The 13,034-nt window shown below is 38.7% G+C and overlaps 2 protein-coding genes across 3 annotated transcripts; both read left to right on the top strand.

Annotated features, from left to right (window-relative positions):
• The first annotated feature begins 5,781 nt into the window (after window positions 1-5,781).
• On the top strand, window positions 5,782-9,548 carry LOC111009668 (importin subunit alpha-1). Of its 2 annotated transcripts, XM_022282830.2 has the most exons (12): window positions 5,782-5,915; window positions 6,024-6,284; window positions 6,510-6,606; window positions 6,693-6,784; window positions 6,879-7,010; window positions 7,114-7,299; window positions 7,392-7,555; window positions 7,648-7,726; window positions 8,030-8,158; window positions 8,316-8,443; window positions 8,527-8,918; window positions 9,021-9,548. In XM_022282830.2, exons 2-11 carry the CDS (start codon window positions 6,075-6,077, stop codon window positions 8,900-8,902), a joined length of 1,593 nt encoding a protein of 530 aa, XP_022138522.1. In that variant the 5' UTR covers window positions 5,782-5,915; window positions 6,024-6,074; the 3' UTR covers window positions 8,903-8,918; window positions 9,021-9,548. The 2 variants fall into 2 exon arrangements, with proteins under 2 accessions (XP_022138522.1, XP_022138521.1); XM_022282829.2 differs by having other exon boundaries at window positions 5,883-6,284.
• A 1,862-nt stretch (window positions 9,549-11,410) lies between these two features.
• Window positions 11,411-12,869, top strand: LOC111009666 (GATA transcription factor 15). Its single transcript, XM_022282826.2, has 3 exons — window positions 11,411-11,841; window positions 11,939-12,073; window positions 12,171-12,869. The coding sequence occupies exons 1-3, from the start codon at window positions 11,821-11,823 to the stop codon at window positions 12,441-12,443; spliced, it is 429 nt and encodes a 142-aa protein (XP_022138518.1). The 5' UTR covers window positions 11,411-11,820; the 3' UTR covers window positions 12,444-12,869.
• The last annotated feature ends 165 nt before the right edge of the window (window positions 12,870-13,034 follow it).

Raw genomic sequence — 13,034 nt, forward strand, 5'->3', positions numbered from 1 at the left:
TTATTTTGACATCGGTGCGAATTTGATAATTGTTATAAACCATATTTATACACCAACAATTTTACCCATCTAAAAAGCTACCAATTAAATACAAGTTCCATAATCCTTGTTTAAAACAACTTCCAACGTATGTGCCTTTTCTTTTAATATAAAAATAAAACAAACAAAAATATAATAAAACATATTTAGATAACTGCTTTTAATTTTGCTGTATCATTATTTTTATCTCTCATTTACAAATCATACACAAAAATCAAACCATGACAAAGTAATAAAAAAAAAAAATTAAACAGTTCCCAAAGCAACTCCGTATATTTTCCAATTTCCACGTCAGTTTTTTACTCCAAAATGTAATAATCCCTCATTAAAATGAAGGAGATCTTCTCATTATTTTACAGAGAAAGCTTACAAGGGTATTTATACATAATTCACTCAATAACTAATAGAACTAACAGAAATAACCAAAACAGAAAGATCAAACTGAAAGTGCTAACTAACTAAACTCTCTATTAATATTCCCCCTCAAACAAATGATCGAAAGATCATGAGTTTGGACTTCAAGAACATCAATCGATGGCCGGTGAGAGGTTTAGTCAATAAATCAGCCAGTTGTCTTTCCGTAGGTACAAAACAGAGACGAAGGTCACCACGAACAACTCGTTCTCGCACAAAGTGGAAATCAATTTCCACATGCTTTGTTCTGCCATGAAAAACCGGGCTGCGAGCGAGCTGTATAGCAGAGAGATTATCACAATGAAGAGTGGGAGGCTGGGTGCTGATGATGCGCAAATTTTGAAGAAGTTGGCGAAGCCAAGAAATTTCAGCAGACGTAATAGCTAGGGCTCGATACTCGGCCTCTATTGAGCTGCGAGAGACAGTAGACTGCTTTTTGGCAGCCCAACTAATGGGATTTCGACCTAAAAAGATCACAAAACCTGTTGTCGAGCGATGATCCAAGTGGTCGCCTGCCCAATCAGAATCAGAATATGCAGATAAAGATAAGGCAGCAGCAAAGTTATCCTTTTGAAACAGAAGACCAGCACCCAAAGAGTCATTTATATATCTTAGTACACGTTTGACAGCCGTAAGATGAGAAGAACATGGTCGATGCATATATTGAGAGAGTCTTCCAACAGTAAATGCAATATCAGGGCGAGTGAATGTCAAGTAATGTAAGGCTCCCACCATTGCACAATATATCCGAGCCTCATCATCAGAACAAGGAGGACCATCAGCAGGTGACGAAATAAGAGCGATTGGAGTGGAGCAGGGCTTTGATGCAAGCATGCCAAATCGTGATAATACATCACGAGCATACTTAGATTGTGACACCGAAATACCAGCAGAAGAGTGTCCAATCTCTAAGCCAAGAAAATATTTTAGAGCACCCAAATCCGTCATTTCAAACTGAAGCCGAAGCTGTGAAACTAAATCATCAATGTACAAAGGGCTGTTGCCAGTGACGATGATATCGTCAACATATAGAAGTAAGTACGAAATAGAAAGACCATCATGTCGAACAAAAAGAGAGGAGTCAGATGGAGATGCCTCAAATCCCAAAGAAAGTAGGTGGGATGTAAAACATTCAAACCAGGCACGAGGAGCTTGTTTGAGACCATAAAGGGATTTCAATAGTTTACAAACATGATGAGGTTGAGACGAGTCCACAAAGCCTTGAGGTTGTTGCATATACACCTCTTCTTGTAACTCTCCATGAAGGAATGCATTCTTCACATCCATTTGTCTAACACTCCAATTAAACTGAGCAGCCAAGGATAAGATAACTCGAACAGTTGGTTTCTTTACAACGAGACTAAAGGTTTCATCATAGTCAATAACAGCTTCTTGATGATACCCTTTGGCCACAAGACGAGCCTTATATCTGGCAATCGTTCCATCGGGATTGTGCTTGATGCGATAGACCCACTTGCATCCAATAGCACTTTTACCGAGAGGTAAAGGAGTGAGAACCCAAGTATTTTGCCGAATCAAGGCATCATATTCTTCAGTCATGGCAGTTCTCCATTCAACAAGCTTAAAGGCTGCTGTGAAGGAGGAAGGTTCAACAGGTGAAGAATGAGAAACGGAAGAAGCCATATAGACTTTCTTCTTGGATATACCAGACTTGCTACGGGTGCACATAGGATGAATATTTTGGACAGAATGTGAAATAGCTTCTGGAATGTTATGGACAGCAGTGGAGTTATCCAAATCCAAAATATCAGTAGGAGTATCATTTACACAAGTAGTAACCATTGGAGAGTTGATTGGTAACTGATCAGGTGGGATATCAGTGGGAGACAAATCATGTGGAGAAGAAACATTCAAATCATTTAACTCATGAGGTGTGGATGAGGAAGCAGGAGAAGAAAGAAACAAGGATAAGGGAAGTTGGTGAGGAAAAGTAGTAGGAACGTTGGTAGAAGAAGTTGAAGAAGAGGGAGGGGGAAAAGAAAAAGGGAAAAGAGATTCATCAAAAACAACATGGCGGGAAATGTATAGGCGGTTGTTGCTCATGTTATAGCACAAATATCCCTTATAATCTGGTGGATAGCCTAGAAAAACACACTGTGATGTTTTGGGTTGAAGCTTGTGAGAGAGGTAAGGTTTAAGTAAAGGATAGCAAGCACACCCGAAGGTTTTAAGATTGGAGTAATCAGGAGAACGGTTGAAGAGAAGTTCATAAGGAGATTTATGTTGGAGGGATGGAGAGGGAAGTCGATTAATGATATAAACGGCAGTGGCAAATGCAAAGGGCCAAAACTTTACAGGGAGAGAGAATTTAGACATGAGAGTAAGGGCAACCTCAACCACATGTCGATGTTTCCGTTCAGCGGTTCCATTTTGTTCAGGGGTGTAGGCACATGATTTTTGGTGAAGAATTCCAAAGGTTTGAAGAAAGGAACCTAAGGAATGATTAACAAATTCACCACCGCCATCACTACGAAGGATTTTAATGCGTGAAGAGAATAAGTTTTCAACTAAAGGTTTGAAGCGTTTAAAAACATTAGTAACATCAAATTTACGAGATATAGGAAATAACCAAGTATATTTGGACATATCATCAATAAACGAAACATAGTAATTGAAACCATTTATTGAAGTCTGAGGGGCAGGACCCCAAACATCAGTATGCAACAACTTAAGAGGAAACAGAGATACAGTAATAGAAACAGGAAAGGATAATTTGTGCATCTTGCCATGAAGACAATGTTGGCAAACATGATTTAGAGAACTACACATTGACAAATTCAGAGAACGAAGAACAGTACGAAGAACATTATCACCTGGGTGTCCTAGTCTATCATGCCAGACTGAAGAAGATGATTGTGCACCAACATGAGCAACGGGCGATGGCAAGGGAGATGTATGGACAGTGGATGGAGGGAAGACAGTAGAAGGAATGGGATAAAGGCCATTTATACTAGGACCGTGAAAAAGTATCTGGCCCGAAGATTTGTCCTGAATAAAGAATTGATTAGCATCAAAGACAATAAGACAATTGTTATCTAAGCAAAGACGATGAACTGATAAAAGGTTGGTAGAAATATTTGGAACATGTAACAGATTTTGAAGTCTTAGATTGAAATAAGAAGTAGAGATAGAACCACAACCTGAATGAGTAATGGGAAGTGAATGTCCATTCCCTACAGTGATCTGATCATCTCCACGATACTCAGAAAGTCCAGTAAGTTGACCCAAATCAGATGTAACATGTGTGTTACAGCCAGAATATGCAAGCCACTGAGTTGAAGAACCATTTACCACTGCAAGATTTTGAGCAGCCACCATGGCAGCCAGTTGAGTGGGTGGACGGCGGCCTTGAAAGTTATAATTCATGCGATTATAACAATCAAGAGCCGTATGTCCAGGGCGATTACAAATCTGGCAAATTACCCTTTGTTGAGAAGAATCAGTTGGTGAATGCTGTACACCACAGGGCAAAGCCGCAGGTAAGCGAGTTCGGTTTCCAGAGTTACCAGAGGAAGGAGATCTTCCTCGATTTCCAGCGTTACCATTTCCAGAGGCCGGAAATTTCCCTTTACCACCAGCATAGCCTTTCCCTCGAAAGGTATTTGGATTCAGATTCTGATTGCGTAACTGACTAGCAAGTAAAGCCGTAGGTTGAGCAAATAAATCATCCTTCTTGAGTTGTTTATCAAGAGCGGTTTCCTCAACAACAAGCAATACATGAAGCTCTTCGAAAGAAACTGTCTGAGGGCGAGTGCGCATTGAAGTGCGAAACGTGTTGAAATCAGAAGGAAGACCATTGAGAGCATATATGACGAGATCTTCCATATCGATGACAACCGAAACATTTGCCAATTTATCCTTCAATTCTTTAATACGCTTGATATAAGCATCAATCGATTCATCACCCTCCTTGACAATAGACTGTAATTCATACTTTAAACTGACTACATTGGTGCGAGAGGATGAAGAATAGTGTTTGAGAAGGGTTTCCCAAACCTGACTCACAGCCGACGACGTAGGCAAGGGCTGTGGGAGACAAGGTAGCGTTGATTAAAGTCATTAATGCATGATCCTTGGCAACCCAATCACTGTAAGCAGGATTAATTGTCCGCAAATTTCCAGAATCGGATGAAGAAGCACCAGATTCCGCCGTCGATTGCGATTGCAAGAACTTCGAGGGTTTTGGGAAGGAACCATCCACGAACTTGTAAAGAATCCAATCGCAAGGATACGAGATTGCATATATTGGATAACAAGAATATAGGAGATGTAAGATCTTTGGCGGTGGAATCGGCCATGATCTAGAATGAGAAAAGCAGTGAGAAATTCGAACAGAGTAATGGAAAGTAAAAAATGACTATAGTGTGGAATACGTGGAAGGATCGAGATGACGCCAAGTAAAACAACCTGATACCATGTAATAATCCCTCATTAAAATGAAGGAGCTCTTCTCATTATTTTACAGAGAAAGCTTACAAGGGTATTTATACATAATTCACTCAATAACTAATAGAAGTAACAGAAATAACCAAAACAGAAAGATCAAACTGAAAGTGCTAACTAACTAAACTCTCTATTAATACAAAACACATTGGACACGTATGGAATCAAATTTATTAAAATTTCTTCAAATGAATATATATGTTTTAGTCAATGTCAATGTATCTATAAAAAACAAATAAGGTGTTTGATCAAGTATTTCTACCGATCTTCGACAAAGCTCAGATTCCGATTACCAACAAATGCATTGAATTTGCATATAGAGAGTAAATAATTTCAATGTTCCAGTCTACACAAGTCCAATCTCCATGCCAAGAGAGAGTATAGTTTTGAATATCTAAGAATGAAGCGAAACTCTCTATTTACAGAGGTGAGCTTTTCAAAACACCTCCTGAGTCGTTAATTTATAATAACCTCCCGACAAGATTATGAATCACGACATTTTGCGGGTAGAAATACTTGCATGCAAATGTTTTTGAAAGTTAGCTTATTCTTTAGGAACGTCGGTCAATGATATAGGTCAAATAGGTCGACTCGATATGGGTACCGAACTGTCGATAATTTTTCGAAGTCACGTTAAGCCTTTCCACATCATTGGAGTGGATAATTGACGTAAACAAATTCTATAAAAAAAGGAAAGAAAAACAAAAAAATATAAGTCTAAATTCACAAATTTTATTTACAATCATGGTAGAGAGAAATAAACGATTGCATCGTTTCAAAAAAAAAAAATAATAAATAAAAATTAAACGAGTGTATAATTTTGGAACAGAAATAGAGAAATAATAATAATTTTGAGGACTGAAATAGCAGTTTAAAAAACTCACCGTTATTATTATTTTATTTTTGATGCTCCGAAACCGTGGATCTATATAAACTTGTCCAATCTCTGAACCCTTACAATTTATAATATCGTCTATACTTGGAGAACAAACCCCAAGGTTCGGTTTCTAGGATTTTTCAATTATTGTCGCTGCTAGGGTTTTTCTGTATTCCGGCGATCCCGATCATCTCTTGAATTTCTTTCAGTAAATTGCCATTTTTATCAGGGTTTTGAATCGAGTCCTTTGAACGAGCCCAAGTCAATCAACGAAGAAACCATGTCGTTGAGGCCAACTGCGAGAACCGAGGTTCGTCGGAACCGTTATAAGGTCTCCGTCGACGCCGAAGAGGGCCGCCGCCGGCGGGAAGATAACATGGTGGAGATCAGGAAGAGTAAACGCGAAGAGAGCCTGCAGAAGAAGCGAAGGGAAGGCCTTCAAGCACAGCAGTTTCCTTCTGCGGTTCACACTTCCACTGTCGAGAAGAAGGTATTGTCGCATTCGATTGTTTCAATTTTAATGCCGCATTCTGTAGATTGCGTTTTTGGAAATAGTCTCGGATCTATGTGTGATTCTGGAGGTTTTGGTATCCGATCATTCGAATCTTACGAACGTTTAATTAGGGGTTATCGATGTGGATGTTTGGGGTTTTACGATTGATTGGTTTTTTGAGGGTTTTTGGTTACGAAGAGTTGAGTTTGACTTTGATTGCAGTTGGAGAGCCTTCCGTCTATGGTTGCGGGGGTCTGGTCTGATAATAGTAATTTGCAGTTGGAGGCAACAACTCAGTTTCGGAAATTACTTTCGATTGGTACTACATTTTCCAACTTCCTTGTTTCTCGTTCGTCTTCATTTGCTATGGAAGTTTGATTTTAATAACTGTACTGGCAATTGCAGAAAGAAGCCCTCCAATTGAGGAGGTTATTCAATCTGGAGTTGTTCCACGCTTTGTAGAATTTCTTGTGAGGGAGGATTTCCCTCAACTTCAGGTTGGGATTTTTTGCTGATTTTATTGTAGTTTTCATTTATGTTAGTTGTTGTTTTTTGTACTGACTTCTTGGATGTTTTATCTATCACTTGAAGTTTGAGGCTGCTTGGGCACTCACAAATATAGCATCTGGAACCTCAGAACACACGAAGGTGGTTATAGATCATGGTGCAGTACCCATTTTTGTTACGCTACTTGGTTCTCCTAGTGATGATGTCCGAGAGCAGGTATATCTTAGAAGGAAATTGGTCTAACCGTTTGTTTTTATGTGATGTATGTTGTTTTTGGGTGGAATATTAAACTTGAATGACATGGTTTCTGATTTTTTAGGCTGTTTGGGCCTTGGGGAATGTTGCTGGAGATTCACCTACATGTCGTGATCTTGTCCTCCGCCATGGAGCTTTGATTCCACTTCTTTCTCAGTTGAACGAGCATGCTAAGCTTTCAATGCTGAGAAATGCAACCTGGACGCTTTCAAACTTCTGCAGGGGCAAGCCACAGCCTCCATTTGATCAGGTTCTCTCTTCATTCTGGCCAAGTTTGAAACCAAGAAATTTGATCCTCTTGCCTGGTTGTCTTTTATTAACCTTTGAATCTCTCATGGGCAGGTAAAGCCGGCTCTTCCAGCTCTTGAGCGTCTAGTTCATTCGAATGATGAAGAAGTTCTTACAGATGCCTGCTGGGCACTTTCTTATCTATCTGACGGTACTAACGATAAAATTCAAGCCGTGATTGAAGCAGGAGTGTGCGGACGACTTGTACAGTTGTTATTGTAAGCAGACATATTGCACAAATGAGTTTATCTGTCTTACGATTTTCCCTTTTCATTTTTCTTATTATGGAAGTTTGTAAATGTCACTTCAGGCATCCTTCCCCATCAGTTCTCATTCCTGCCCTTCGCACTGTTGGGAACATCGTGACAGGAGACGACATTCAAACCCAGGTAATGATTATTTATATGTCCATTATTGCAGATTTCAAAGGCTGTAAATCTAAATTAGGCTTCTAGTATCGTGGGCACATTTTTAATCTCTTGCTAAGTGTCTGAGTTACTCAGCTCGTTATCTGTATTAAAGAGAAGACAACACAAAAAGGAAAAACTGTGATTATGAGTGTACTTATATGGTGTTTGGTTAGTGAATATGGTCTTGTTTAGGTTCACTGATTTGTAAATGATTTCACCATTTTATCTAGTTGCTTCTTTTATCCAATGGGTTTAATTTGGATGATCAATTCCTTTCATCAGTGTATTATTAATGATGGTGCCCTCCCTTGCCTTTTGAGCTTGTTGACTCACACTCATAAAAAGAGTATCAAGAAAGAAGCTTGCTGGACGATATCCAACATTACTGCCGGAAACAAGGAACAGATTCAGGTAAGAGTGGATTTTGTATTTGGCGAGTTTGAGGAACTTAGGATTTGTGTATATGGCATAGCATTCAGTTTTTAACAGCAATTATGTCAACCGCTGAAGTCTATGCCTTCTGGACTTGATAACAAACCTAAGATTTCGTGTTGTTCATATAATGCAGGCCGTCGTGGAAGCCGGTTTGATACCTCCACTAATTAATTTGCTTCAAAATGCTGAGTTTGATATAAAGAAAGAGGCTGCTTGGGCGATTTCAAATGCAACATCTGGTGGTACTCATGAGCAAATTAAGTACGTCATGTTAGAGGCTGTTCTTATTTTCCCACCTTCTAGTTTTCTTCTTTGATTGACTGCCTCTCTTTCTTTCCATTTAGGTACCTTGTCAGCCAAGGGTGCATCAAACCATTGTGCGATCTTCTTGTATGCCCAGATCCAAGAATTGTTACAGTTTGTTTAGAGGGGCTAGAGAACATTTTGAAGGTCGGAGAAGCTGAAAAGAATTTGGGTTCCAGTGGAGAAGTTAATCTATATGCACAGATGATTGATGATGCTGAGGGTTTAGAAAAGATTGAGAATCTCCAGAGTCATGACAACAATGAGATCTATGAGAAGGCTGTCAAAATACTCGAGACATATTGGTTGGAGGAAGAGGACGAGGCATTGGCCACAACCGATGGTGGTGCCCAGCCTGGTTTCCGTTTTGGTGGAAACGAACTTCCAGTTCCTTCTGGTGGATTCAACTTTAGTTGAAGCCTTGAAGGATATGGTATGCCAGTGAACCCTACTTCATTACTATCAGTTTCTGAAGCTCAAATCATGAGCTATTTGTGTTAATGTTATTATTTCTTTTCGGTCCAAACTTTTGCAGGGCTTTTGGTGATGAAGGGAGAGTAGTACTTGTGTTGGATCACAAGCTTATGTGTCGGAGTCAGGGCATCTTAATATCGAGTTTTTGGTCCGGTCTGGTCTCGTCCAGTTTACATTTGTTCAAGGAGATGCTTTAAAGAAGTTGGGGGGGGGGGGTGTCAGTTCAACACAATCATCAAAGGTGAAACGGTGGGTCGTTTTGACGTTGTTGTTATCGTATCCGTGTTCACAAAAATATCTGCATTTGTACCATGTAATAATAATATGCGCAAGTGGGCATATAGTTGCATCATAGGCATTTGATTTGTACTTAGTTTGGGGATGGGTCTTGGTAGCAGCTAGCAGCAGGGTGTTCTTTCATTTCGGCATATTGAGTCTGTTATTATTATTATTTTTTTTTACCATTATTAGGTCATTCGTCATTGTTGTTTTTTTACTGGCAATTGCTTCGGAGTCGGGATTTGTTTTGACTTATCGAGTGAATATTATATTACAGTATTTTTATTATAAACTTATTTTTATACTTGTATCTTATGCCCGATAATTTATGCAAGTATTTAGCTGGTCTAAGTAATTTTCTGTTTTAAAGTTGGCTCTTGATTTCCTGTTCAGGATCTCTCTCTCGTCTTGTAGTTTTTGCGAGAATTCTGTCTTTTTTTTCTTTTTTGGTTTACTGTATTTTATTTATTAGTATGATTGTCATTGCACGTGATATATCAATTAATTTTGAAAAATAATTTGTTTTCGAGAAAAACTGGCCATTGGATTTGTAGTCCCTTTTCTTTAAGCCATCTTAGAAATCATCAGTTCACTTATTTGCTCAGATTGTTACAAACTTGAATACAGACCTTTTCACTGGAGATTTTGCTTTTCTTTGGGGTAGCACCGGTCGGCATTAGTTTGGCGTTGAATCTGACCAACCATTTTGGTTTGGTCGGTCGATTTTGGTTTGAACCAACCATTTTTATTGGAGATTCAACTGGTTGGTTTGGTCGGCCGATTTTGGTTTAATTTCTATTGGCTGCTCAATTTAATGAAAGTCGGTTTTCTATCACTTTGTGAAAGTTATAGGTTTCAAATTTTGTGGTGTTAATTGTTAATCAAGATTTACTATTTTAAATATTGATCTATATTATTTTTAGATTAATCAGCATGATCTGGAGTGAATTGGATACATTAATCGATTGATAATAGGTTTTTTTTTTTTTTTTGAGAAGAATTGATTGATAATAGTTTTAATTAGTGAACAATTTGAAGCATTTTTTTAAATAATAAGGTTACGGGTGTCTTGCCTTCGGTCGTTTTCACTCAAATAAATGGCCCAGTTGACGGTCCAGGGCTAATGTTTTACGATCCGTCAATAGCCCAAATCAGGTGCTGAGGTAACGGTTTCTGGGCCCACGCCATTCTTGATTGAGGCCCATATCTGTGGCTGGCCCACTTTTTACTGGGTGGATGTTGGGCCACTCGGCCCTTCTTCAACCTTGTGGGCCTACTTGAGAATCGCAGATACGGGTGTCTCCGACCCTCCTGTCCATATCCTAGCATGTTTAAACATTATATTCTGACATTTACTGTTTTAACACTTAAACCAATATCATTTTTATACATGATGATATTGACCACCTCAATGTACCAACGCATCAATACAAAAACACGTTAGAATTACATAAATACCCAAATTCTTATGTCGATAGTGATACATACTCTCAACACAGTTCCAATGGAAGAGGAACTTGTAATATTTAAACTCTTTAAGAATACATAAATATTCTCAGCCGGGTTGAGCGGTGGTTTATTCATCATTGAAAAATATCTCTACAATTATCTAAATTTGGGTATAAATATCAAAGTAGTCTCATTTTTCTTATGTAACATTTTTTCTCATTCCATCAAAACTTCATACTATACAAATATACATCCCTTTACAAAATATTTGATCATAATTTGAAAAATAATTTTCTAACAAAGTGTTATGTTTTCAATTTTTATTGTTAAATAAAAACATAATTCAAGCTGAAGAAGCATTATGACAATCTGGATATTAAATTTCAATCAAAACATCGATATTTCTACGTGTTCATAAATACGAAATCAATGATCAAGCTGTAAATTGATATTACCTTGCAAACAAAAGGGACAAAACAAAAATAAAATATCACTAAAATGTTACTAATATTGACCTTGGTTACGCTTGAAAGAGAAACATGTGAAAAGCGTTTGAAATTGAATTAGCGCCTTTTAAGTTTCTAATATCTAATAAAATTCCGGGGGATTCTATTTCCAGTATTGTTTTGGCGGGTACGCTGAAAGTTGGGGGAGGGCATTTACGTCATTCTTGAAAATATCGATGGCTAGGGTTTCGTTATCCGGTGTATATTAAGTCGGTTTTTTTTCTAACCTAAAGCGGCTGAGATTGAGAAGCCGTGAACTTCTGTCGGTTCGATTCTTCATCATCTTCTTCCTCTCTCTCTCTCTCCGTATTCGTGCCACACTCTGCTCTCTCTCTCTCTCTGCATGTCGGTTTCATCTTTTTCGTCTGCCAAATTTCGATAAGCTCGTCTTTCACTGCTGCGGTACCTGCTGTTCATCACATTTTCACTTCCAGTAGTGATTTTGTAGTGCCTTTGTTCGTCTGATCTCTTGTTCCGATTCGACTTCGGCTTGTTCGGTGCATTTCCTTCGATTTTATGACTCCAATTCGTCTCGCTCTCCCTGGATCATCAATATCCACTTTCGATTTCGAGTTTCGGTGCTTATTTTCTTGGCCTGTCTCAGATCTCTGATATTTCTACTGAAAAATGATGGATCCGATTGAGGAAGTGAGTGATCGCGATCCGCGAGCCTTTCTTGAGCGAATGCTCTTACTGATTTTGAAAGTAAAGAGTACTGATTAGGTTGTACTGTGCTCGAATGTAGGGATCGGAGTTCAAGGACGCCGGAAGATCCCCGAGAAAGGCGTCGCCGGCGGAAAGCGAGCAGAATAGGAAGACCTGCGCCGATTGCGGGACGACCAAAACTCCTCTCTGGCGCGGAGGTCCGGCCGGCCCTAAGGTGATTTGTTCATCTCCATCTCTGAACTTGATCACATACTTTGTTTGGTTCTCCATTTCTGATGCTCGATTTTAACGATCGAAGCTTTCTTTCGCAGTCTCTCTGCAATGCGTGTGGGATCCGAAGCCGGAAAAAGAGGAGGTCGCTTCTAGGTTTGAACAGGGGGAGCGAAGTGGAGAGAAAAAACAAAGGAAGCAGTAACAGAACCAGCAATGGCGGTGGAAATCAAGCAAAAATTGGGGGAGATAACTTAAAATGGAGATTAATGGCTTTTGGTAGAGAAGAATTGATGCAGAGGAGACAGTTAGGAGAGGAAGAACAAGCTGCTGTTCTACTGATGGCTCTATCGTATGGATCTGTATATGCTTGAAGTGCTAAAAGATTTTGGAGTAGTTTTTTTGTGAGCTCTCTGATTTCTAGATTCCCTAACCATAACTGTAATGTAGCATCTGCTTCTTCTCTTCCTCTGTTCTTCAATGGATTGATTCTCTTTTGTTCTGTAATTTCTAGGGTTTTTTTTTGGGTGGGAAAGAGAATATAGCTCAATTTGTTTTTGGAAATGTAGAGATCGGAACAAGTGTTTGGAAATTAATTCTATTCAACCACAAATGGAAATTGGTGTTTATTGGTTACTGTTGCCCAACAGTCCAGATCCTGAAAGCGAGTAATTGAGGACATTCCCTTGTGTCTGAAGACTCTGAACTTAGGTTTGAATTTTTTCTCCTAAAGGGAATGTTCCTTATTTTGTCAATTGTTTATAATAATTGAGATCTAAATTAATCATATTTTGGTTCAATTTCACTCTAATTTTTTGGTTGATCTCTAAAGTTCCATGCAATTTCGCATCGTTGTGTTTTTCAGGCCTTTGGAACATATCAATTTATTTATTTATTTTATCTTAAGTTTGGAACATTGACGAGATAATTTTGTCAATGATATGAAATGATGCTGATCTGAATCA

The sequence above is a fragment of the Momordica charantia genome (genome assembly GCF_013281855.1).
Source record: "Momordica charantia cultivar OHB3-1 chromosome 7 unlocalized genomic scaffold, Mcharantia_2.0 BLBB01000007.1, whole genome shotgun sequence".
Classification (NCBI taxonomy): Eukaryota; Viridiplantae; Streptophyta; class Magnoliopsida; order Cucurbitales; family Cucurbitaceae; genus Momordica; species Momordica charantia.

What these genes read in the sequence shown, in the direction of transcription:
- LOC111009668 (XM_022282830.2), top strand. Translation starts at nt 6,075, where the DNA reads ATGTCGTTGAGGCCAACTGCGAGAACCGAGGTTCGTCGGAACCGTTAT. An exon ending in TCGGAAATTACTTTCGATTG is followed by an intron (nt 6,607 to 6,692) that starts GTACTACATTTT and finishes TGGCAATTGCAG; the next exon opens with AAAGAAGCCCTCCAATTGAG. An exon ending in AGGATTTCCCTCAACTTCAG is followed by an intron (nt 6,785 to 6,878) that starts GTTGGGATTTTT and finishes TATCACTTGAAG; the next exon opens with TTTGAGGCTGCTTGGGCACT.
- LOC111009666 (XM_022282826.2), top strand. Translation starts at nt 11,821, where the DNA reads ATGATGGATCCGATTGAGGAA. An exon ending in TGATGGATCCGATTGAGGAA is followed by an intron (nt 11,842 to 11,938) that starts GTGAGTGATCGC and finishes GCTCGAATGTAG; the next exon opens with GGATCGGAGTTCAAGGACGC. An exon ending in GAGGTCCGGCCGGCCCTAAG is followed by an intron (nt 12,074 to 12,170) that starts GTGATTTGTTCA and finishes TTTCTTTCGCAG; the next exon opens with TCTCTCTGCAATGCGTGTGG.